The 26667-nt window shown below is 53.2% G+C and overlaps 1 protein-coding gene across 1 annotated transcript in view; it reads right to left on the reverse strand.

The window, feature by feature from the left end:
• Positions 1–3653: 3653 nt before the first annotated feature.
• The window catches only part of LOC147091426 (epithelial sodium channel subunit alpha-like), a 55581-nt gene continuing 32567 nt past the window's right edge, over positions 3654–26667 (reverse strand). The window contains exons 5-10 of the mRNA XM_085976595.1: positions 23075–23192; positions 22014–22092; positions 19991–20048; positions 17238–17290; positions 9872–9947; positions 3654–4061 (exon numbers count right to left, since the gene is read on the reverse strand). Coding sequence (XP_085832721.1) covers positions 3654–4061; positions 9872–9947; positions 17238–17290; positions 19991–20048; positions 22014–22092; positions 23075–23192 — 792 coding nt within the window. The remainder of the gene's footprint in view (positions 4062–9871; positions 9948–17237; positions 17291–19990; positions 20049–22013; positions 22093–23074; positions 23193–26667) is intronic.

The following is a 26667-nucleotide window of genomic DNA, read 5'->3' on the forward strand; positions in this document are numbered from 1 at the left end:
GAATCCCCACAGTTTGTGGGGTGAGGAGTCCCACAGTTTGGGGGGGTGAGGAGACCCCACAGTTTGGGGGGGTGAGGAGTCCCCACAGTTTGGGGGGTGATGAGTCCCACAGTTTGGGGGTGAGGAGTCCCCACAGATTGGGGGGTGAGGAGTCCCACAGTTTGCGGGGTGAGGAGTCCCACAGTTTGGGGAGGGTGAGGAGTCCCACAGTTTGGGGGGTGAGGAGTCCCACAGTTTGGGGGGTGAGGAGTCCCCACAGTTTGGGGGGGTGAGGAGTCCCACAGTTTGGGGGGTGAGGAGTCCCACAGTTTGGGGGGTGAGGAGTCCCACAGTTTGGGGGGTGAGGAGTCTCACAGTTTGAGGGGTGAAGAGTCCCACAGTTTGCGGGGGTGAGGAGTCCCACAGTTTGGGGAGGGTGAGGAGTCCCACAGTTTGGGGGGTGAGGAGTCCCACAGTTTGGGGGGTGAGGAGTCCCCACAGTTTGGGGGGTGAGGAGTCCCCACAGTTTGGGGGGTGAGGAGTCCCACAGTTTGGGGGGTGAGGAGTCCCACAGTTTGGGGGGTGAGGAGTCCCACAGTTTAGGGGTGAGGAGTCCCACAGTTTGGGGGGTGAGGAGTCCCACAGTTTGGGGGGTGAGGAGTCCCACAGTTTGGGGGGTGAGGAGTCCCACAGTTTGGGGGGTGAGGAGTCCCACAGGTTGGGGGGGTGAGGAGTCCCACAGTTTGGGGGGTGAGGAGTCCCACAGTATGGGGGGGTGAGGAGTCCCACAGTTTCGGGGGTGAGGAGTCCCACAGTTTGGGGGGTGAGGAGTCCCACAGTTTGGGGGGTGAGGAGTCCCCACAGTTTGGGGGGTGAGGAGTCCCACAGTTTGGGGGGTGAGGAGTCCCCACAGTTTGAGGGGTGAGGAATCCCACAGTTTGGGGGTGAGGAGTCCCACAGTTTGGGGGGTGAGGAGTCCCCACAGTTTGGGGGGTGAGGAGTCCCACAGTTTGGGGGGTGAGGAGTCCCACAGTTTGGGGGGTGAGGAGTCCCACAGTTTGGGGGGCGAGGAGTCCCACAGTTTGGAGGGTGAGGAGTCCCCACAGTTTGAGGGGTGAGGAATCCCACAGTTTGGGGGTGAGGAGTCCCACAGTTTGGGGGGTGAGGAGTCCCCACAGTTTGGGGGGTGAGGAGTCCCACAGTTTGGGGGGGTGAGGAGTCCCACAGTTTGGGGGGTGAGGAGTCCCCACAGTTTGGGGGGCGAGGAGTCCCCCCACAGTTTGGGGGGCTGACGAGTCCCACAGTTTGGGGGTGAGGAGTCCCACAGTTTGGGGGTGAGGAGTCCCCACAGTTTGGGGGGTGAGGAGTCCCCACAGTTTGGGGGGTGATGAGTCCCACAGTTTGGGGGGTGAGGAGTCCCCACAGTTTGGGGGGGTGAGGAGTCCCCACAGTTTGGGGGGTGAGGAGTCCCCACAGTTTGCGGGGTGAGGAGTCCCACAGTTTGGGGTGGGTGAGGAGTCCCACAGTTTGGGGGGTGAGGAGTCCCCACAGTTTGGGGGGTGAGGAGTCCCCACAGTTTGGGGGGTAAGAAGTCCCAACAGTTTGGGGGGTGAGGAGTCCCCACAGTTTGGGGGGTGAGGAGTCCCCACAGTTTGGGGGGTGAGGAGTCCCCACAGTTTGGGGGGTGAGAAGTCCCAACAGTTTGGGGGGGTGAGGAGTCCCCACAGTTTGGGGGGTGAGGAGTCCCCACAGTTTGGGGGGTGAGGAGTCCCCACAGTTTGGGGGGTGAGGAGTCCCCACAGTTTGGGGGGTGAGGAGTCCCCACAGTTTGGGGGGTGAGGAGTCCCCACAGTTTGGGGAGTGAGGAGTCCCACAGTTTGGGGGGTGAGGTGTCCCACAGTTTGGGGGGTGAGGAGTCCCCACAGTTTGGGGGGTGAGGAGTCCCCACAGTTTGGGTGGTGAGAAGTCCCACAGTTTGGGGGGTGAGGAGTCCCACAGTTTGTGGGGTGAGGAGTCTCACAGTTTGGGGGTTGAGGAGTCCCCACAGTTTGGGGGGTGAGGAGTCCCACAGTTTGGGGGGTGAGGAGTCCCCACAGTTTGGGGGGTGAGAAGTCCCTACAGTTTGGGGGGTGAGGAGTCCCCACAGTTTGGGGGGTGAGGAGTCCCACAGTTTGGGGGGTGAGGAGTCCCCACAGTTTGGGGGGTGAGGAGTCTCACAGTTTGGGGGTTGAGGAGTCCCCACAGTTTGGGGGGTGAGGAGTCCCCACAGTTTAGGGGATGAGGAGTCCCACAGTTTGCGGGGTGAGGAGTCCCACAGTTTGTGGGGTGAGGAGTCCCACAGTTTGGGGGGTGAGGAGTCCCCACAGTTTGGGGGTGAGGAGTCCCACAGTTTGCGGGGTGAGGAGTCCCACAGTTTGGGGTGGGTGAGGAGTCCCACAGTTTGGGGGGTGAGGAGTCCCTACAGTTTGGGGGGTGAGGAGTCCCCACAGTTTGGGGGGTGAGGAGTCCCACAGTTTGCGGGGTGAGGAGTCCCCACAGTTTGGGGGGTGAGGAGTCTCACAGTTTGGGGGTTGAGGAGTCCTCACAGTTTGGGGGGTGAGGAGTCCCCACAGTTTGGGGGGTGAGGAGTCTCACAGTTTGGGGGTTGAGGAGTCCCCACAGTTTGGGGGGTGAGGAGTCCCCACAGTTTGGGGGGTGAGGAGTCCCCACAGTTTGGGGGGTGAGGAGTCCCACAGTTTGGGGGGTGAGGAGTCCCACAGTTTGGGGGGTGAGGAGTCCCCACAGTTTGGGGGGTGAGGAAGCCCCACAGTTTGTTGGGTGAGGAGTCCCCACAGTTTGGGGGGTGAGGAGTCCCACAGTTTGGGGGGTGAGGAGTCCCCACAGTTTGGGGGGTGAGGAAGCCCCACAGTTTGGGGGGTGAGGAGTCCCACAGTTTGGGGGGTGAGGAGTCCCACAGTTTGGGGGGTGAGGAGTCCCACAGTTTGGGGGGTGAGGAGTCCCCACAGTTTGGGGGGTGAGGAGTCCCCACAGTTTGGGGGGTGAGGAGTCCCCACAGTTTGGGGGGTGAGGAGTCCCACAGTTTGGGGGGTGAGGAGTCCCCACAGTTTGGGGGGGTGAGGAGTCCCACAGTTTGGGGGGTGAGGAGTCCCACAGTTTGGGGGGTGAGGAGTCCCCACAGTTTGGGGGGTGAGGAGTCCCACAGTTTGGGGGGTGAGGAGTCCCACAGTTTGGGGGGTGAGGAGTCCCACAGTTTGGGGGATGAGAAGTCCCCACAGTTTGGGGGGGTGAGGAGTCCCACAGTTTGGGGGATGAGAAGTCCCTACAGTTTGTGGGGTGAGGAGTCCCACAGTTTGGGGGATGAGAAGTCCCCACAGTTTGGGGGGGTGAGGAGTCCCACAGTTTGGGGGGTGAGGAGTCCCACAGTTTGGGGGGGTGAGGAGTCCCCACAGTTTGGGGGGTGAGGAGTCCCACAGTTTGGGGGGTGAGGAGTCCCACAGTTTGGGGGGTGAGGAGTCCCACAGTTTGGGTGGTGAGGAGTCCCCACAGTTTGTGGGGTGAGGAGTCGCACAGTTTGGGGGGTGAGGAGTCCCACAGTTTGGGGGGTGAGGAGTCCCCACAGTTTGGGGGGTGAGGAGTCCCACAGTTTGGGGTTCACCTCCAGTTGGCGTCCCTGATCAGAGGGCCGTTCCCGGCTCCTCGTGGGTCGGGAAGTCAGGCGCATGTCCCCTCCCCCACCCAGGGCAGCCCCTCCCCCCCACCCCAGGCCCCGCCCCCTCCAGTGACTCGTACGTGGGCGGCGGGCTGATGTCCGCCAAAGCGTCGAAGGAGCCCAGGTGGACAGTGGGGTCCCGGTGGGGGTGCGGGAGGCTCGAGGGGGGGCAGGGCGAGGCGGGGCTGTCCCGGGCCAATGAGATGGGGAGGAGGGACAGCGTCAGGAGCCGGGAGCGGACCGCGCCCAGGCCCAAGATGGTGGTCAGGGCCACGAAGTCCAGCAGCACCTCGAAGATCTCAGCCACTGAGAGGACGGAGGATCCAAACCATAAACTCCACTGGCTTCCCAGGTTGGAGAGCATCACGACCATCTGTGGAGAGAGAAAGAAGGTGGTCAAGATTTTTACCCCTCTCACTGGTTTTCCCCGACCCCCTCCTTCAATTTCCTTCCCACCCCCAATTCCGCCCCCCCTCTCTAACCACCTTGGACCCTCCGTAACCATCAACTCATCTAAAAATCCTGCTGCCCCATTTCCTAACTCGCACCAAGTCCCGTTCACCCATCACCCCCTGTGCTCGCTGACCTACAACCCTCCCTATCTCTGGAACCTCCTCCAGCCCCTACAACCCTCCCTATCTCTGTAACCTCCTCCAGCCCCTACAACTCTCCCTATCTCTGGAACCTCCTCCACTACAACCCTCCCTATCTCTGTAACCTCCTCCAGCCCCTACAACTCTCCCTATCTCTGGAACCTCCTCCAGCCCCTACAACCCTCCCTATCTCTGGAACCTCCTCCAGCCCCTACAACCCTCCCTATCTCTGGAACCTCCTCCAGCCCCTACAACACTCCCTATCTCTGTAACCTCCTCCAGTCTCTGCAAACCTCCCTATCTCTTTAACCTCCTCCAGCCCCTACACCCCTCCCTATCTCTGTAACCTCCTCCAGCCCCTACAACCCTCGCTATCTCTGTAACCTCCTCCAGCCCCTACATCCCTCCCTATCTCTGTAACTTCCTCCAGCCCCTACAACCCTCCCTATCGCTGTAACCTCCTCCAGCCCCTACACCCCTCCCTATCTCTGTAACCTCCTCCAGCCCCTACAACCCTCCCTATCTCTGGAACCTCCTCCAGCCCCAACAACCCTTGCTATCTCTGTAACCTCCTCCAGCCCCTACATCCCTCCCTATCTCTGTAACCTCCTCCAGCCCCTACAACCCTCCCTATCTCTGGAACCTCCTCCAGCCCCAACAACCCTCGCTATCTCTGGAACCTCCTCCAGCCCCTACAACCCTCCCTATCACTGTAACCTCCTCCAGCCCCTACAACCCTCCCTATCTCTGTAACCTCCTCCAGCCCCTACAACCCTCCCTATCTCTGGAACCTCCTCCAGCCCCTACAACCCTCCCTATCTCTGTAACCTCCTCCAGCCCCTACAACCCTCCCTATCTCTGTAACCTCCTCCAGCCCCTACAACCCTCCCTATCTCTGGAACCTCCTCCAGCCCCTACAACCCTTGCTATCTCTGTAACCTCCTCCAGCCCCTACATCCCTCCCTATCTCTGTAACCTCCTCCAGCCCCAACAACCCCTCCTATCTCTGGAACCTCCTCCAGCCCCTACAACCCTCCCTATCGCTGTAACCTCCTCCAGCCCCTACAACCCTCCCTATCTCTGTAACCTCCTCCAGCCCCTACAACCCTCCCTATCTCTGGAACCTCCTCCAGCCCCTACAACCCTCCCTATCTCTGTAACCTCCTCCAGCCCCTACAACCCTCCCTATCTCTGTAACCTCCTCCAGCCCCTACAACCCTCCCTATCTCTGGAACCTCCTCCAGCCCCTACAACCCTTGCTATCTCTGTAACCTCCTCCAGCCCCTACATCCCTCCCTATCTCTGTAACCTCCTCCAGCCCCTACAACCCCTCCTATCTCTGGAACCTCCTCCAGCCCCTACAACCCTCCCTATCTCTGGAACCTCTTCCAGCCCCTACAACCCTTGCTATCTCTGGAACCTCCTCCAGCCCCTACATCCCTCCCTATCTCTGTAACCTCCTCCAGCCCCTACAACCCTCCCTATCTCTGTAACCTCCTCCAGCCCCTACAACCCTCCCTATCTCTGGAACCTCCTCCAGCCCCTGCAACCCTCCGAGATCTCTGCGCTCCTCCAATTCTGGCCTCTTGCGCATCCCCGATTTCAATCGCTCCACCATTGGCGGCCGTGCCTTCAGCTGCCTGGGCCCTAAGCTCGGGAATTCCCTCCCTAAACCTTTCCAACTCTCCCTCTCCTCCTTTAAGATGCTCCTTAAAACCCACCTCTTTGACCAAGATTCTGGAATCCTGTCTAAGGCAGAGTATTATTTAAATGGTGATAGACTGCGAAACGTTGATGTACAAAGGGACCTGGGTGTCCTTGTGCACCAGTCACTGAAAGCAAACATGCAGGTGCAGCAAGCAGTTAGGAAGGCAAATGGTATGTTGGCCTTCATTGCAAGAGGATTTGAGGACAGGAGCAAGGATGTCTTACTACCGTTGTACAGGGCCTTGGTGAGACCACACCTGGAGTACTGTGCGCAGTTTTGGTCTCCTTACCAAAGAAAGGATATACTTGCCATAGAGGGAGTGCAGCGAAGGTTCACCAGACTGATTCCTGGGATGGGCAGGACTGTCGTATGAGGAGAGATTGGGTCGACTAGGCCTGTATTCACTAGAGTTTAGAAGAATGAGAGGGGATTTCGTGGAAACATATACAATTCTGACAGGGCTCGACAGACTGGATGCAGGGAGGATGTTCCCCCTGGCTGGGGGTTCTAGAACAAGGATCAGAGTCTCAGGATACAGGGTAGGACATTTAGGACTGAGATGAGGAGAAATTTCTTCACTCAGAGGGTGGCGAACCTGTGGAATTCTCTACCACAGAAGGCTGTGGAGGCCAAATCACTGAATATATTGAAGAAGGAGATAGATAGATTTCTAGACACAAAAGGCATCAAGGGGTATGGGGAGAGAGCGGGAATATGGTATTGAGATAGAGGCTCAGCCATGATCATATTGAATGGCAGAGCAGGCTCGAAGGGCCGAATAGCCTACTCCTGCTCCTATTTTTCTGTTTCTATGTCCCTAATATCTCCTTATGTGGCCCTGTGTCTGAATGACGCTGTTTCGAGTGCAGGAGCAGGGATGCCTTGCTGCAGTAGTACAGGGCCTTGGTGAGACCACACCTTGAGTATTGTGTGCAGTTTTGGTCACCTTATCTGAGGAAGGATGTTCTTGCCATGGAGGGAGTGCAGCGAAGATTCACCAGACTGATACCTGGGATGGCAGGAATGACGTATGAAGAGAGATTGGGTCGATTAGGCTTATATTCGCTAGAGTTTAGAAGAATGAGAGGGGATCTCATTGAAACTTATAAAATTCTAACAGGACTAGACAGACTAGATGCAGGAAGGATGTTCCCGATGGCGGGGGAGTCCAGAACCACAGGTCACAGTCTAAGGATAAGGGGTAAGCCATTTAGGACAGAGATGAGGAGGAATTTCTTCACCCAGAGAGTGGTGAACCTGTGGAATTCTCTACCACAGAAGGCAGTTGAGGCCAATTCATTAAATATATTCAAGAAGGAGTTAGATATATTTCTTAAGGCTAAAGGGGTCAAGGGATATGGGGAGAAAGCAGGGACAGGGTACTGATTTTGGATGATCATTAAATGGCGGAGCAGGCTCGAGGGGCCGAATGGCCTACTTCTGCTCCTATCTTCTATGTTTCATTTAGAAAGACACAGCAAGCCCAGCATTTATCGCCCATCTCTAGTTGCCCCTTGAGAAGGTGGTGGTGAGCCGCCTTCTTGAACCGCTGCAGTCCGTGTGGTGAAGGTGCTCCCACAGTGCTGTTAGGGAGGGAGTTCCAGGGTTTTGACCCAGTGATGATGAAGGATCAGCGATATATTTCCAAGTCAGGACGGTGTGTGACTTGGAGGGGAACTTGGAGGTGGTGGTGTTGCCATGCGCCTGCTGCCCTTGTCCTTCTAGGTGGAAGAGTTCGCGGGTTTGGGAGGTGCTGCCGAAGAAGCCTTGGCGAGACGCTGCAGTGCATCTTGTAGATGGTACACACTGCAGCCACGGTGCGCCGGTGGTGGAGGGAGTGAATGTTTAAGGTGGTGGATGGGGTGCCTATCAAGTGGGCTGCTTTGTCCTGGATGGTGTCGAGCTTCTTGAGTGTTGCACTCATCCAGGCAAGTGGAGAGTATTCCATCACACTCCTGACTTGTGCCTTGTAGATGGTGGAAAGGCTTTGGGGAGTCAGGAGGTGAGACACTCGCCGCAGAATACCCAGCCTCTGACCTGTATTTATGTGGCTGGTCCAGTTAAGTTTCTGGTCAATGGTGACCGCCAGGATGTTGTTGATGGGGGATTGGGTGATGGTAATGCTGTTGAATGTCAAGGGGAGGTGGTTAGACTCTTGTTTGTTGGAGATAGTCATTGCCTGGCACTTCTGTGGTGCGAATGTTACCTGCCACTTATCAGCCCAAGCCTGAACGTCGTCCAGGTCTTGTTGCATGCGGGCACGGACTGCTTCATTATCTGAGGAGTTGTGAATGGCGCTGAACACTGCGCAGTCATCAGCGAACATCCCCATTTCTGACCTTATGATGGAGGGAAGGTCATTGATGAAGCAGCTGAAGATGGTTGGGCCGAGGACACTGCCCTGAGGAACTCCTGCAGCGATGTCCTGGACTCCAAGGAGAGATTACACAAACTAGGGTTGTATTCCCTGGAATTAAGATATTAAGGGGAACAGATAGGGTTAGAGGGAAACCATTTCCGCTGGTTGGGGATTCTCGGACTGGGAGCAGAGTCTAAAAATTAGAGCCAGACCTTTCAGGAGCGAAGTTTGGAAACACTTCTACACACAAAGGGTAGTAGAAGTTTGGAACCCTCTTCCGCAAACAGCAAATGGTGCGAGATCGATTGTTACTTTTAAATCTGAGATTGATAGATTTTTGTTACCCAAAGGTATTAAGGGATATGGGCCAAAGGCGGGTATGTGGAGTTAGATCGCAGATCAATCATGATCTCATTGAATGGCGGAACAGGCTCGAGGGGCTGAATGGCCTGCTCCTCTTCCTATGTTGATATCGAGATTCCGATCTTCCCCACGATGATGCCCCCCCCCCCACCTCCCCATCTCCCCACCCCCTGACAATGCGGTCTCTCCCTGCGGAAAGTGATGGGGCACTAAACCGGCAAGCGAGGGGGCTGGGCTATTCACCGATCCACTTTGGTAGGAAGAATAGAAAAGCAGAGTATTTTTTAAACAGTGAGAGATTGGGAAATGTTGGTGTTCAGAGGGACCTGGGTGTCCTTGTACAGTTTTGGTCTCCTTACCTATACTTGCCATAGAGGGAGTGCAACAAAGGTTCACCAGACTGGTTCCTGGGATGGGGGGATTGTCCTATGAGGACAGATTGAGTAGACCAGGCCTATATTCTCTAGAGTTTAGAAGAATGAGAGGTGATCTCATTGAAACATACAAAATTCTGACAGGGTTTGACAGGGTAGATGCCGGGAGGATGTTTCCCCCTGGCTGGGGAGTCTAGAACCAGGGGTCACAGTCTCAGGATAGGGGGTCTGTCATTTAGGACTGAGATGAGGAGAAATTTCTTCACTCATAAAAACACAGAAGATAGGAGCAGGAGTAGGCCATTCGGCCCCTCGAGCCTGCTCCGCCATTTAATGAGATCATGGCTGATCATCCAAATTCAGTACCCTGTCCCTGCCTTCTCCCCATATCCCTTGATCCCTTTAGCCTTAAGAAATATATCTAACTCCTTCTTGAATATATTTAATGAATTGGCCTCCACTGTCTTCTGTGGTAGAGAATTCCACAGGTTCACCACTCTCTGGGTGAAGAAATTCCTCCTCATCTCAGTCCTAAATGGCTTACCCCTTATCCTTAGACTGTGACCCCTGGTTCTGGACTCCCTCGCCATCGGGAACATCCTTCCTGCATCTAGTCTGTCTAGTCCTGATAGAATTTTATAAGTTTCAATGAGATCCCAAGGGGTGCGGACATTGCAGCCCAGCTCCCGAGGCTGCCCTCCATAATCCAGCTGGTACTCCCCCACCAAGCTGAGATAACAGAAACCGGAAGCGGGAAATCACGGCAATCATTGACAAGCCTCTCACAGGTACGGCGGGGGACTCGCTCATAGTCTTGTAGTTCAGCTCCCGGAAAAACAGGTTTAACTTTGCGATTTCTTTCCTGCGGAGAGAGAGAACATAACGAAATGATTTAACACGGCAAGGGAGGAGAACGAGAGATGGAGAGAGAGAGAGAGAGAGAGAGATGGCATCCTAAGCGAAATGATTAAACACATGGACGATAAAATGAAATTGGCTATCCTAAAACTCTTCAACTTGGTTCTGAGTGTCGGTTACTTCCCTGATATCTGGAACAAAGGACTCATAACGCCCATATACAAAAGTGGCGACAAAGTTGACCCAAATAACTATCGAGGCATCTGTGTAAACATTAACCTGGGGAAGGTATTCTGTAGTATCATAAACAAAAGACTTAAACTTCCTTGAGGAGCACAATGTCTTGAGTAAAAGCCAAATTGGATTCCGACCAAACTATAGAACATCGGATCATATCATCACCCTACACACCCTAATTGACAAACATGTTCATCAAAACAAAAGCAAAATTTTTGCCTGCTTTATAGATTTCCAGAAGGCTTTCGATTCCATTTGGCACGATGGTCTATTCTTGAAACTTATTGAAAGTGGTGAAGGGGGAAAAACATATGATGTAATTAAATCAATGTACACAAACAATAAATGTGCAGTTAAAATTGGAGACAAACAATCAAAATACTTCCCACAGGGGCGTGGTGTGATGCAGGGCTCGCCCATCTCACCGACACTCTTTAATATTTGCATAAATGAATTGGCAAAACTACTTGAACAATCTACAGCACCCGGCTGTTGTGTCCGTGTGTTGATAGAGACACTGAAGACAGGAGTTGATTTCACAGGTGTTTACTAAACAAAGTCTGGAGGGGAACTAACTGATACAACACAATATACAGGCTTATATAGCCCGAGTGGCCATTACCGGCATTACAGTACACCTGGGGCTCTTAAAGGCACATACACTACAATTCCTCCCCTTTTAGCCAACCAGTACATAATATTTTGAGTAATCATTAATTACATGTTACAAGAAAAATAATTTACACATTGCTGCAGTTAATTAATTATAAGTCAGTCTCTCTGGAGGCTTCCTGACTCGGTCCGGATAACGCCTCGGTGGTGTAGTAGTTTCTGGTGGTGTAGTAGGTTCTTTTGGCAAGGCTGATTCGGCTTGAATGCCAGTGTCGGGTTCATCGGGTTCCAGTGTCACCGGATCGGAGGTAGATATGGGTATCTCTACTTCATCATTAGGCGTATAGAGTTGTGGTGTAGGTTGTCCCTTTTCGGATGACTCTATGATTTGGTCAGCATGGCACCTTATTATGCTTTCTCCGATGTCCACGGTATACATCAGCGGTCCTAGTCGTGTGCAGATAGTTCCAGGCTGCCATTTCTCGGTACGGTAGTCCCGGGCCACAACTTGTTGACCTATCTGGAAGGTTCTAGTTGGCCTTTCATTCATGCCTTGAAATTGCCGGTTCTCCACGTCCCTTCTGATGTTTGGCTTGATCAAATCCAGCCAGCATTTTAGGCTTCTATTGAAGAACATCATGGCGGGAGTTTGGTTTGTAACCATATGTGTTGCATTCCTGTATGCGAACAAGAAGTTATCCATCTTGTGCTGAAGTTTTATGTCTTCATTACCCATGGCCTTTATGGCCTTCTTGAAGGTCTGGACAAACCTTTCAGCCAATCCATTGGTGGCGGGATGGTATGGGGCGGACGTGTAGTGCTTAACCCCATTGTTTTTTTAAGAACTTCCTGAATTCTTCGGACACAAATTGCGGTCCATTATCAGAACAGATCTGTTCCGGCAGCCCATTCCTGGCAAATATGGTCCTTAATACTGTGATGGTTTTTTCCGTGGTGGTGGAGGACATCTTTATTACCTCCGGCCACTTGGAGTGTGCATCAACCGCGATTAAGAACATTGAGTCCATAAATGGACCAGCAAAGTCGATGTGTACCCTTTGCCAGGGAGATGAGGGCCACTCCCATGGATGTAGAGGGGCTTGTGGTGGAGCGTTTTGGACCTTCTGGCATCCTAGGCAGCTCTTGGTCATTTCTTCGATGTCTCCATCGATACCTGGCCACCATACAAACGCCCTGGCTAGGTCCTTCATTTTCACTCCACCCAGATGCCCCTCGTGAAGCTCCTTTAGAACTTTATCCTGGAGTTTGGGTGGAATCACCACTCTGGATCCACACATCAAGGTTCCTCGGCACACTGACAGTTGTTCTCTTCTTTGCGAGAATGCTGGCAACAGTCGTTCGCCATGTGCTGGCCATCCCTTCACTGTTAAATCGTAGACTCGTGAGAGAGTCGGGTCATTTCTAGTTTCCCTTTCAATGGCTGAATTTGTTACTGGTAGACATTCGACTATGGTAGAGTGGAAAATCTCCACTGGGTCTACGGTAGGTGCTTCTTCTACCGTTGGCAACGGTAGGCGCGATAACCCGTCAGCATTCCCATGCTGTTTTGATCCTTTGTATTCTATGTTGTATTGGTGTGCCCCTAGAAAAAGGGACCACCTCTGTAGCCTTTGCGCTGTCATAATGGGAACCCCCTTTTTAGGGTTGAATATGGAGATGAGGGGTTGATGGTCAGTCAACAAGGTAAATTTTTGTCTGTGTAGGTAATGGTTGAATTTCTTCACTCCCCATACCAAGCTGAGTGCTTCCCTGTCGATTTGGACATAGTTACGCTCAGCTGAGTTCAATGAGCGTGACGCAAAAGCTATCGGCCGTTCCGAGCCATCAGGGAATTTATGCGATAATACTGCTCCTACGCCGTAAGGGGATGCATCGCACGCCAGTCTGATTGGCAGTGATGGGTTGTAATGAGCCAAAACTTCTTCGGACGTGATTAAGTCTTTGCATTTATGGAAGGCACGTTTACAGTCTTTGCTCCATTTCCAAATTACTCCTGTTTGTAGCAGTTCATTAAGGGGGTGTGGAAGAGTTGATAAGTTCGGTAAAAATTTATGATAGTAATTTATTAATCCCAGGAACGATCTTAATTGTGAAACATTTTCAGGTGCTGGAGCTTTTATGACCGCTTCAATTTTTTCAGGTGACTTATGCAACCCTTCTTTATTAATTATGTGGCCACAATATGATATTTGATTTTGGAAAAATTCACACTTGGGGCGATTTGCTCGTAGACCCCGTTCTCTTAGCCTAGTGAGCACCTGCTCCAAATTGGCAAGGTGCTCGTTGTCGTTTTCTCCTGTTACAAGGATGTCGTCTAGGTAGCATTGAGTCCCCGGAATCCCTTGGAGGACTTGCTCCATAGCTCTTTGCCAGATAGCTGGAGCGGATGCTACTCCGAAAACCAGTCGATTGTACTGGCACAGACCTTTGTGTGTATTTATCGTGAGATATTTTTTAGAGGCCTCTTCAACCTCCATCTGTAGATATGCCTGTGCCAAGTCAATTTTGGTGAAACGTTTCCCTCCGGATAGTGAGGCGAAAATATCTTCTATCCTCGGAAGAGGATACTGTACCGTGTGAAGGATCGGGTTTACAGTCACCTTGAAGTCTCCACAGATGCGAATTTTTCTCTGTTCTTCAGATTTATCATTATTCAATGCTTTCTTCATGACTGGGACGATGGGTGTTGCCCACTCGCTCCAATCTATTTTGGATAATACGCCTGCTTTTTCCAAATTCTCCAGCTCTGCCTCGACTGCTGGACGAATTGCGTATGGCACCGGTCTTGCCTTAAAAAACTTGGGAATTGCTGCATCTTCCACTTTTATTGAGGCGGAGATGCCTTTCAAGGTTCCTAGTTTCTCTTGAAACACTTCTTTGGCGTTGGCCAAGATGTCTTTTAATCGTTCAGGTATGACGTCATCATCGTTTTTTTTCTTACTGGTCACCGTCAGTGCCTGAATGGAGTGCCAGTCTAAATGTATTTTCCTGATCCATTCACGTCCCAACAGCGGTGGACCACCATCTTGTAGGATGTATAAATACAACTTTTGTATTTCCTTGCCGTTGTATACAACAGGCACCTTTATTTTTCCTTTGGGGTATACTATCTGCCCCGTATATGTTTTCAAGATAATGGATGTGTCTTTTAAAGGTATATGCGGAAATAGCCGCTCGTATTCCCGTCGATTTATGACGGTCAGAGCTGATCCTGTATCTAGCTCCATTTTAACTGGGGACCCTGCTATCGTGAGGGTAACCCAAATGGTCTGGTAATCATCTTTGGCAATTACATTATGTAATTTGAGACAGCTTAGTCTCTTGTTTTCGGAGTCGCTATCACTCTTCTGGTCTTCGGAGCTACTGTCCGTCATCATTTGTACCTTTCTGTACTTTTCTTTATTGATTTTTTTTTTCCTGTCCGTGGATTTTTTTTGTCCAGATCGGCATACCCGTGCAATGTGTCCAATCTTTCCGCATTGCCTGCATGCTTTGTCCTTGAACCAGCAGTCCCTCTGGTCATGGGTGGGTCTGCCGCAGCGATAACATCTCTCGAAACCCCGTGTCATTTCATGGGTGCCGAAGTCCTGTGTCTTTTGTTGTATCTCTGCAGCTCCTCTTGTGGCCGCTTCGTATGATACAGCCATACTGAAAGCCTTGTCCAGTGTTAAATCTTTTTCAGAAAGCAGCCTTTTCTGTGTTCCTTCACTTAGGAGACCGCAGACGAATTTGTCTCGAAGATAATCTGCTAGTCCTGCCCCGAATTGGCAGTGTTTTGATAGCTTTCTTAATTCGGTGAGGTAATCAGCGTTACTTTCATTCTTGTGTTGATTTCTCTTGAAGAATTTGAATCGTTCCGCTATCAGCAGCGGTGTTGGGTTTAAGTGCTCCTGTAGGGTATCAACAATTTCTTTAAAATTCTTGTCCTTTGGTTTGGCTGGAGTGATTAAATTTCGTAACAGCCCGTATGTCTTTGCGCCCATTAGATTTAGCAGTACTGAAGCTTTTTTTTCATCTTCTATTCCATTTGCGGTGCAATATACCTCCACTCTTTCCACATATGTGGTCCAATCCTCTATCTCGTTATCAAAAGCATCAATATTGCCAGACTTAGGCATCCTAGAAAAAAAATGGCGCTTCCCGCGCTTCTCTTTCTTTTCTGCAGAAAAGATATGGTGCTTCCCCGCCGCTGCTGCCGATGCCAACGCTGTTTCCCGCGGTTTCCGTTCTTTTTATTTATTTATTTACAGTTGGAGACTCGTTCCCGCCGGACTCTCTCTCTAGGTCTGAACGCCGACCTGCTTGCAGCGCCGGCCGTCTCCCGAGTGCTCCCTCCCCGTCTGTTACTGCTTGCCTCTGCTTTCGCTGCTTGGCGTAGCTGCAGAGCCAGCCGCTGGAGCCCCAGCCCGACGCCCAGGAAGGATTATTGCAGTACCTGCCACCAGCTTGGCTAGCTGGTGAAACCACAGCTTTGTCTTTTTCTTGATTTTTCTTCAACTTTGGACGCCAGAGGAATCGATGTCCTTGAGGTGCTGCCGAATTGCAGGTAAGTCCGTTTCCAATTCGTCGCCACTGTTGTGTGTCCATGTGTTGATAGAGACACTGAAGACAGGAGTTGGTTTCACAGGTGTTTACTAAACAAAGTCTGGAGGGGAACTAACTGATACAACACAATATACAGGCTTATATAGCCCGAGTGGCCATTACCGGCATTACAGTACACCTGGGGCTCTTAAAGGCACATACACTACACCGGCCTCACCCTATATGAATCCAAGGTTAAATTCCTCCTCTATGCAGATGACCTGGTTCTGCTGTCACCAACTAAGGAGGGTCTACAGCAGAACCTGGATCTGCTGGAGTCGTTCTGCCAGACCTGGGCCCTGACAATAAACCCCCAAAAAACCAAAGTTCTTGTGTTCCAGCAAAGATCCAGACATCAGGGACCCAGAATAAATTTCACACTAGGAACAACTAAAATTGAACAAACCACTAACTACACATACTTGGGCTTAAAAATCAGTTCTATGGGAAATTTTCATCTGGCTGTGAATGAACTGAAAGAGAAAGCAAGAAGGGCTTTCTATGCCATTAAAAAATCAATCCAAATAGAAATCCCAATTGGCATTTGGCTCAAAATTTTTAAATCAGTAATTGAACCAATTGCACTCTATGGCAGTGAGGTGTGGGGACCGCTAACACAACAAGAATTTGCAAAATGGGACAAACATCCAATTGAGATCCTAAATGCAGAATTCTGTGAAAGTATCCTCCGGATTCAAAGGAAAACCGCAAACAATGCATGCAGGGCAGAACTCGGCCAATATCCACTATTAATTACTATCCAAAAAAGAGCCACCAAATTTTGGAAACACCTAAAAATGAGCAACCCCCACTGCTATCATTACGAACCCCTGAAATGCCAAGAGAGGATCATAAAGAAGAATACCCTCAGTCAACTAGTCCTGGGACTCAGTGAAGTAAATACTAACACTACTAACAATAACCAGCCCCAGGACAGTGACAGCGTAACACAAAGAATTCGACCCAACACAATTGTCACGAAGCAAAAGGAAAAATATCTGTCATATTGGGCAGAAACAACAAAAACCCAAAACAAACTCAATTGCTACTTGGCCCTAAACAGACAATACAACATGGCTGAATACCTGACCACGGTAAAAGATAGCAAATTGAGAAAAACCTTGACTATGTACAGACTTAGTGAGCATAGCCTGGCTATCGAAAAAGGCAGACACAGACAGACCTGGCTGACAAGAGAGGACAGGATATGCTCTCACTGCAGTCAGGGAGTGGTGGAGACAGAGATGCACTTCCTCACAGCTTGTGGAAACTATCAGGGCATAAGGGAGAATTTCTACCCAAAATTCACGAAAATATGCCCTGAATTCGAAAATTTGAAGGACGACCAAAAACTCCCATACCTATTAGGGGAAGAGAGAAATTGTGTAACCTTAGCGGCACACTATGTTACAGCTTGCCATAAACAGAGGGACAACCAGTAAACCTAAGAATAGAGTATATACAAATTATATGAATGTATGTTTATACACTCAGGGATATATCTGTTTATACACTGCATGGATAGATCTGCGTTTATGTGTTCAACCATAAATTTTTTCGATGCTTTGGCAACATAAGATGTACCTTGTCATGCTAATAAAGCGATTTGAATTGAATTGAATTGAATTGAATTGAGAGATAGTGAGACAGAGAGAGAGAGAGAGAGAGAGAGAGAGGGAGAAAGAGAGATAGAGAGAGAGAGACAGAGAGATAGAGAGAGAGAGACAGAGAGAGTGAGAGGGACAGAGAGAGAGAGACAGAGAGAGAGACAGAGAGATAGAGAGAGAGGGACAGAGAGAGAGAGAGACAGAGACTCGCACTGACTATTCCGGTTTCTCACCTGTTTGAGGTGATGAACTGGTTTTCCTCGAATATTACGGGATAAATCCAGCTCTGTCAGTGAAAAACATGGAAAAATCATTTTAATCAGGAGATATAGTTACAGCTGGTATCTGAGAGTGGGACAGGCTGTGTGTGGGTGATGGAGGAGCTGGTATCTGAGAGTGGGACAGGCTGTGTGAGGGTGATGGAGGAGCTGGTATCTGAGAGTGGGACAGGCTGTGTGTGGGTGATGGAGGAGCTGGTATCTGAGAGTGGGACAGGCTGTGTGTGGGTGATGGAGGAGCTGGTATCTGAGAGTGGGACAGGCTGTGTGTGGGTGATGGAGGAGCTGGTATCTGAGAGTGGGACAGGCTGTGTGTGGGTGATGGAGGAGCTGGTATCTGAGAGTGGGACAGGCTGTGTGTGGGTGATGGAGGAGCTGGTATCTGAGAGTGGGACAGGCTGTGTGGGTGATGGAGGAGCTGGTATCTGAGAGTGGGACGGGCTGTGTGTGTGGGTGATGGAGGAGCTGGTATCTGAGAGTGGGACAGGCTGTGTGTGTGGGTGATGGAGGAGCTGGTATCTGAGAGTGGGACAGGCTGTGTGTGTGGGTGATGGAGGAGCTGGTATCTGAGAGTGGGACAGGCTGTGTGTGGGTGATGGAGGAGCTGGTATCTGAGAGTGGGACAGGCTGTGTGTGTGGGTGATGGAGGAGCTGGTATCTGAGAGTGGGACAGGCTGTGTGTGGGTGATGGAGGAGCTGGTATCTGAGAGTGGGACGGGCTGTGTGTGGGTGATGGAGGAGCTGGTATCTGAGAGTGGGACAGGCTGTGTGTGTGGGTGATGGAGGAGCTGGTATCTGAGAGTGGGACAGGCTGTGTGTGGGTGATGGAGGAGCTGGTATCTGAGAGTGGGACAGGCTGTGTGTGGGTGATGGAGGAGCTGGTATCTGAGAGTGGGACGGGCTGTGTGTGGGTGATGGAGGAGCTGGTATCTGAGAGTGGGACAGGCTGTGTGTGTGGGTGATGGAGGAGCTGGTATCTGAGAGTGGGACAGGCTGTGTGTGGGTGATGGAGGAGCTGGTATCTGAGAGTGGGACGGGCTGTGTGTGGGTGATGGAGGAGCTGGTATCTGAGAGTGGGACAGGCTGTGTGTGGGTGATGGAGGAGCTGGTATCTGAGAGTGGGACGGGCTGTGTGTGGGTGATGGAGGAGCTGGTATCTGAGAGTGGGACAGGCTGTGTGGGTGATGGAGGAGCTGGTATCTGAGAGTGGGACAGGCTGTGTGTGGGTGATGGAGGAGCTGGTATCTGAGAGTGGGACAGGCTGTGTGTGGGTGATGGAGGAGCTGGTATCTGAGAGTGGGACAGGCTGTGTGTGTGGGTGATGGAGGAGCTGGTATCTGAGAGTGGGACAGTCTGTGTGTGGGTGATGGAGGAGCTGGTATCTGAGAGTGGGACAGGCTGTGTGTGGGTGATGGAGGAGCTGGTATCTGAGAGTGGGACAGGCTGTGTGTGGGTGATGGAGGAGCTGGTATCTGGGAGTGGGACAGGCTGTGTGTGGGTGATGGAGGAGCTGGTATCTGAGAGTGGGACAGGCTGTGTGTGGGTGATGGAGGAGCTGGTATCTGAGAGTGGGACAGGCTGTGTGTGGGTGATGGAGGAGCTGGTATCTGAGAGTGGGACAGGCTGTGTGTGGGTGATGGAGGAGCTGGTATCTGAGAGTGGGACAGGCTGTGTGTGGGTGATGGAGGAGCTGGTATCTGAGAGTGGGACAGGCTGTGTGTGGGTGATGGAGGAGCTGGTATCTGAGAGTGGGACAGGCTGTGTGTGGGTGATGGAGGAGCTGGTATCTGAGAGTGGGACAGGCTGTGTGTGGGTGATGGAGGAGCTGGTATCTGAGAGTGGGACAGGCTGTGTGTGGGTGATGGAGGAGCTGGTATCTGAGAGTGGGACAGGCTGTGTGTGGGTGATGGAGGAGCTGGTATCTGAGAGTGGGACAGGCTGTGTGTGGGTGATGGAGGAGCTGGTATCTGAGAGTGGGACAGGCTGTGTGTGGGTGATGGAGGAGCTGGTATCTGAGAGTGGGACAGGCTGTGTGTGGGTGATGGAGGAGCTGGTATCTGAGAGTGGGACAGGCTGTGTGTGGGTGATGGAGGAGCTGGTATCTGAGAGTGGGACAGGCTGTGTGTGGGTGATGGAGGAGCTGGTATCTGAGAGTGGGACAGGCTGTGTGTGGGTGATGGAGGAGCTGGTATCTGAGAGTGGGACAGGCTGTGTGTGGGTGATGGAGGAGCTGGTATCTGAGAGTGGGACAGGCTGTGTGTGGGTGATGGAGGAGCTGGTATCTGAGAGTGGGACAGGCTGTGTGTGGGTGATGGAGGAGCTGGTATCTGAGAGTGGGACAGGCTGTGTGTGGGTGATGGAGGAGCTGGTATCTGAGAGTGGGACAGGCTGTGTGTGGGTGATGGAGGAGCTGGTATCTGAGAGTGGGACAGGCTGTGTGTGGGTGATGGAGGGGCTGGTATCTGAGAGTGGGACAGGCTGTGTGTGTGGGTGATGGAGGAGCTGGTATCTGAGAGTGGGACAGGCTGTGTGTGGGTGATGGAGGGGCTGGTATCTGAGAGTGGGACAGGCTGTGTGTGGGTGATGGAGGAGCTGGTATCTGAGAGTGGGACAGGCTGTGTGTGTGGGTGATGGAGGAGCTGGTATCTGAGAGTGGGACAGGCTGTGCTTCTTTTAGGTACGGACGAGTCTTATTTTTATAAACATACCCCCGAATTCTTGGAAGGCCAGTTTGCGTATCCTGCTATCATCTGGTATTCTGTTTGCCTGGGAAGAGAATCGTCAATAATTTAGTGATCCATCGCCTATTAAATGGGTTTTATACTGATTGTACTGCCCCTCCCACAGTGCAGCGTTCCCTCAGTACTGCCCCTTCGACAGTGCGGCGCTTCCTCAGTACAGCCCCTCCGACAGTGCAGCGCTCCCTCAGTACTGCCCCTCCGATAGTGCGGCACTCCCTCAATACTGCCCCTCCGACAGTGCAGCGCTCCCTCAGTACTGCCCCTCGACAATGCAGCGCTTCCTCAGTACTGCCCCTCCGACAGTGCAGCGCTCCCTCAGTACTGCCCCTCCGACAGTGCAGCACTCCCTCAGTACTGCCCCTCCGACAGTGCAGCGCTCCCTCAGTACTGCCCCTCCGACAGTGCAGCACTCCCTCAGTACTGCCCCTCCGACAGTGCAGCACTCCCTCAGTACTGCTCCTCCGAAAGTGCGGCACTCCCTCAGTACTGCCCCTCGACAATGCAGCGCTCCCTCAGTACTGCCCCTCCGACAGTGCGGCACTCCCTCAGTACTGCCCCTCCGACAGTGCAGCGCTCCCTCAGTACTGCCCCTCCGACAGTGCAGCACTCCCTCAGTACTGCCCCTCCGACAGTGCAGCGCTCCCTCAGTACTGCCCCTCCGACAGTGCAGCACTCCCTCAGTACTGCCCCTCCGGCAGTGCAGCACTCCCTCAGTACTGCCCCTCCGACAGTGCAGCACTCCCTCAGTACTGCCCCTCCGACAGTGCAGCACTCCCTCAGTACTGCCCCTCCGACAGTGCAGCACTCCCTCAGTACTGCCCCTCCGACAGTGCAGCGCTCCCTCAGTACTGCCCCTCCGATAGTGCAGCACTCCCTCAGTACTGCTCCTCCGAAAGTGCGGCACTCCCTCAGTACTGCCCCTCGACAATGCAGCGCTTCCTCAGTACTGCCCCTCCGACAGTGCAGCGCTCCCTCAGTACTGCCCCTCCGATAGTGCAGCACTCCCTCAGTACTGCCCCTCCGACAGTGCAGCACTCCCTCAGTACTGCTCCTCCGAAAGTGCGGCACTCCCTCAGTACTGCCCCTCGACAATGCAGCGCTTCCTCAGTACTGCCCCTCCGACAGTGCAGCACTCCCTCAGTACTGCCCCTCCGACAGTGCAGCGCTCCCTCAGTACTGCCCCTCCGACAGTGCAGCACTCCCTCAGTACTGCCCCTCCGACAGTGCAGCACTCCCTCAGTACTGCCCCTCCGACAGTGCAGCACTCCCTCAGTACTGCTCCTCCGAAAGTGCGGCACTCCCTCAGTACTGCCCCTCGACAATGCAGCGCTTCCTCAGTACTGCCCCTCCAACAGTGCAGCACTCCCTCAGTACTGCCCCTCCGACAGTGCAGCGCTCCCTCAGTACTGCCCCTCCGACAGTGCAGCACTCCCTCAGTACTGCCCCTCCGGCAGTGCAGCACTCCCTCAGTACTGCCCCTCCGACAGTGCAGCACTCCCTCAGTACTGCCCCTCCGACAGTGCAGCACTCCCTCAGTACTGCCCCTCCGACAGTGCAGCACTCCCTCAGTACTGCCCCTCCGACAGTGCAGCGCTCCCTCAGTACTGCCCCTCCGACAGTGCAGCGCTCCCTCAGTACTGCCCCTCCGATGGTGCAGCACTCCCTCAGTACTGCTCCTCCGAAAGTGCGGCACTCCCTCAGTACTGCCCCTCGACAATGCAGCGCTTCCTCAGTACTGCCCCTCCGACAGTTCGGCGCTCCCTCAGCCCTGCCCCTCCGACAGTGCGGCGCTCCCTCAGTCCTGCCCCTCCGACAGTGCTGAATGCAAGCACAAAGCTCCATCGCTAAGTCTCCCTCAACCTTTACGCATCTTGTGCTTAGGCGACACATTCCTGCTCTCCTGCATTATAAAGTGTTTTGGAATAATGAAAGGGGAGTTTGGAAGGGAGAGAAGGGCCAGCGTGAGACTGAGGATGAACACACTACTCACTGGCAAGGTTTGCGACACGTTTTGAAACAGCCAAGAACGTCAGCAGAGAACTCTTTGTACAATCGATAATAACAGTGTCCTGGGGTGAGTGGAAAAGGAACAGTGCAAGTTAGAATATAACTAGCAATAGAACTGAGAGGCTGCGATATACTCAGATCAGCCTGAACAACAGGCCTGAGGCTGTGGCCTACTCATATCAGCCTGAACAACAGGCCTGAGGCTATGGCCTATATATATGAGATGAACAACAGGCCCGAGAGGCAGTGGCCTACACATATCAGCCTTCGCAACAGGGCCTGACAGGCTGTGGCTAACTCATATCATCCTTAGCAACAGGCCTGACAGGCTGTGGCCTACACATATCAACCGTAGCAACAGGCCGAACAGGCTGTGGCCTACACATATCAGCCTTAGCAACAGGGCCGAGAGGCTGTGGCCTACACGTCAGCTTTAGCAACAGGGCCGAGAGGCTGCGGCCTACACATGTCAGCCTTAGCAACAGGCCTGACAGGCTGTGGCCTACACCTATCAACCTTAGCAACAGGGCCTGACAGACTGTGGCCTACACATATCAACCTTAGCAGCAGGGCCCGACAGGCTGTGGCCTACACATATCAGCCTTCGCAACAGGCCCGAGAGGCTGTGGTCTACACATATCAGCCTTAGCAACAGGCCAGACAGGCTGCGGCCTACACATGTCAGCCTGAGCAACAGGGCCGAAAGGCTGCGGCCTACACATGTCAGCCTGAGCAACAGGGCCGAGAGGCTGCGGCCTACACATATCAGCCTTAGCAACATGCCCGAGAGGCTGCGGCCTACACATGTCAGCCTTAGCAACAGGCCAGACAGGCTGCGGCCTACACATCAGCCTTAGTAACAGGCCTGAGAGGCTGCGGCCTACACATGTCAGCCTTAGTAACAGGCCCAAGAGGCAATGGCCTACACATATCAGAAGCTGCAGCCTACACAGATCAGCCTGAGCAACAGGCCCGAGAGGCTGTGGCCTGGTCCCAGGGAGGTGGAGAGCGAGTGTCTGATTAGGGCAGAGGTGTCCGACTTACCCCAGGCAGTGTGCTTGTTGTAGTTGCAGTATTCCGCCCCGGGGGGTAGCGGATAGAAGTAGTACGCGCAACCACAGCGGGAGACCATGGTGAGCTGGAAGCACGATCGAACACAGGCCTAGGAGGAGGGGGAGAGAGAGAGAGAGAGAGAGACACAGTCAGGGTCGGGGTGAAAGTGTAGGAGCACAGGAATGGTATGAGGGTTCGGTTAACCCCTCCCTCAGAAAGCTCGGGGGAAGCGAGTGGGGCAGGAAGGAGTGGCCCCATTCGATACGTGTGAGCCTCAGACGGGGGGAGTTGGCGAGATATTCAACTACATGGGGCATCGCGAGCACCACAATCCTGTCCTTAAAGGAGGAGAGAGAGGCGGAGTCGTTTAGGCAGGGAATTCCAGAGCTTAGGGCCTCGGCAGCTGAAGGCACGGCCACCAACGGTGGAGCGATTAAAATCAGGGATGCTCAAGAGGGCAGAATTAGAGGAGCGCAGATATCTCTGGGGGGTTGTGGGGCTGGAGGAGGTTACAGAGATAGGGAGGGGCAAAGGCCATGGAGGGATTTGAAAACAAGGATGAGAAATTTGAAATCGAGGCGCTGCTTAACCGGGAGCCAATGTAGGTCAGCGAGCACAGGGGTGACAGGTGAATGGGACTTGGTGCGCATTAGGACACGAGGCAGCTGAGTTTTGGAGAGCTAAAGTTTACAGAGAGTGGGAGATGGGAGGCCAGCTGATCTTTTTTTAACTCCCGCTACCTCTGCATCGCTAACGGAGGGGAACTGAGGGCAACTGAATTCAGCTGACCCAGAGTAGAGCGTGGTAAAGAAGCTGGGACCCTTCCTGTTCTGTGTGTGGGGCTCAGCGAGCAGGAAAGGCCCAGGCTCCATCCCCGGCCTGTGCTGAGTTAGCCTGACCTCACACCCAGTGTGGTACTGAGCCCCACACACACACACAGAGCAGGAAAGCCCAGGCTCCATCCCCGGCCTGTGCTGAGTTAGCCTGATCTCACGCCCGGTGTGGTACTGAGCCCCACACACAGAGCAGGAAAGCCCAGGCTCCATCCCCGGCCTGTGCTGAGTTAGCCTGATCTCACGCCTGGTGTGGGACTGAGCCCCACACAAACAGAGCAGGAAAGGCCCAGGCTCCGTCCCCGGCCTGTGTTGAGTGAGCCTGATCTCACACCCGGTGTGGGACTGAGCCCCACACAAACAGAGCAGGAAAGGCCCAGGCTCCGTCCCCGGCCTGTGTTGAGTGAGCCTGATCTCACACCCGGTGTGGTACTGAGCCCCACACACACAGAGCAGGAAAGGCCCAGGCTCCGTCCCCGGCCTGTGCTGAGTTAGCCTGATCTCACACCCAGTGTGGTACTGAGCCCCACACACAGAGCAGGAAAGGCCCAGGCTCCATCCCCGGCCTGTGCTGAGTTAGCCTGATCTCACTCCCGGTGTGGTACTGAGCCCCACACACAGAGCAGGAAAGGCCCAGGCTCCAGCCCCGGCCTGTGCTGAGTTAGCCTGATCTCACACCCGGTGTGGGACTGAGCCCCACACACAGAGCAGGAAAGGCCCAGGCTCCGTCCCCGGCCTGTGTTGAGTTAGCCTGATCTCACACCCGGTGTGGGACTGAGCCCCACACACAGAGCAGGAAAGGCCCAGGCTCCGTCCCCGGCCTGTGTTGAGTTAGCCTGATCTCACACCCGGTGTGGGACTGAGCCCCAAACACACACAGAGCAGGAAAGGCCCAGGCTTGATCCCCGGCCTGTGCTGAGTTAGCCTGATGTCACACCCAGTGTGGTACTGAGCCCCACACACAGAGCAGGAAAGGCCCAGGCTTGATCCCCGGCCTGTGCTGAGTTAGCCTGATCTCACACCCGGTGTGGTACTGAGCCCCACACCCACACACACACAGAGCAGGAAAGGCCCAGGCTCCATCCCCGGCCTGTGAGACCCCTCAAACTTTGGCAGGAAGAATAGAAAAACAGAATATTTTTGAAATAGTGAGAAACTATTAAATGTTCAGAGAGATTTAGGTGTCCTCGTGCAAGAAACACAGAAAGCTAGCGTGCAGGTGCAGCAAGCAATAAGGAAGGCAAATGGCATGTTGGCCTTTATTGTAAGGGGGTTGGAGTATAAGAGTGAGGAAGTCTTGCTCCAATTGTACAGGGCCTTGGTGAGACCACACCTGGAGCACTGTGCACAGTTCTGGTCTCCTTATCTAAGGAAGGATATACTTGCCTTGGAGGCGGTGCAACGAAGGTTCACTAGATTGATTCCTGGGATGAGGGGGCTGTCCTATGAGGAGAGATTGTGTAGAATGGGCCGATACTCTCTGGAGTTTAGAAGAATGAGAGGTGATCTGATTGAAACATACAAGATTCTGAGGGGGATTGACAGGGTAGATGCTGAGAGGTTGTTTCCCCTGGCTGGAGTGTCTAGAACTAGGGGTCATAGTCTCAGGATAAGGGGTCGGCCATTTGGGACCGAGATGAGGAGGAATTTCTTCGCAGAGGGTTGTGAGTCTTTGGAATTCTCTGCCCCAGAGGGCTGTGAATGCTGAGCGTTTGAGTACATAGTAACATAGAAGATAGGAGCAGGAGTAGGCCATTCGGCCCCTCGAGCCTGCTCCGCCATTCAATGAGATCATGGCTGATCATCCAAACTCAGTACCCTGTCCCTGCTTTCTCCCCATATCCCTTGATCCCTTTAGCCTTAAGAAATATATCTAACTCCTTCTTGAATATATTTATTAAGTTGGCCTCAACTGCCTTCTGTGGTAGAGAATTCCACAGGTTCACCACTCGCTGGGTGAAGAAATTCCTCCTCATCTCTGTCCTAAATGGCTTACCCCTTATCCTTAGACTGTGACCCCTGGTTCTGGACTCCCCCGCCATCGGGAACATCCTTCCTGCATCTAGTCTGTCTAGTCCTGTTAGAATTTTATAAGTTTCAATGAGATCCCCTCTCATTCTTCTAAACTCCAGCGAGTATAAGCCCAATCGACCCAATCTCTCTTCATACGTCATTCCTGCCATCCCAGGTATCAGTCTGGTGAATCTTCGCTGCACTCCCTCCATGGCAAGAACATCCTTCCTCAGATAAGGTGACCAAAACTGCACAAAATACTCAAGGTGTGGTCTCACCAAGGCCCTGTACAACTGCAGCAAGACATCCTTGTTCCTGTACTCGAATCAAGGCTGAGATCGATAAATTTTTGGAGTCTAGGGGAATTGAGGGATATGGGGATCGGGCGGGAAAGTGGAGTTGAGGTCGATGATCAGCCATGATCTTACTGAATGGCGGAGCAGGCTCGAGGGGCCGAATGGCCGACTCCTGCTCTATTGCCTCAGTGCCTCTCGATCAACGACGGGGTAGGGGGTCCCCGCTCCTGACCAAGGTCCAGAGAATTCAACCGGGAAAGCATGCGAGGGATGTGAGAAGACAGGATCGGAGCTCGGCGGTGATGCTGCACGCAGTCGAATAGCACGGGAGGAGCTCGCGGAAAATGAACCCGCGGCGAAGGATCGATTTGTGCGTCAGAGGGAAGCGGTGGTCCAGAGTTGGGTGGACACACAGGTGAGCGGGGGGGGGATTTTGAACCCT

This window comes from Somniosus microcephalus, unplaced genomic scaffold (genome assembly GCF_052327205.1).
Source record: "Somniosus microcephalus isolate GS21.2 unplaced genomic scaffold, FLI_Smic_1.0 unresolved_chr3, whole genome shotgun sequence".
Lineage (NCBI taxonomy): Eukaryota > Metazoa > Chordata > Chondrichthyes > Squaliformes > Somniosidae > Somniosus > Somniosus microcephalus.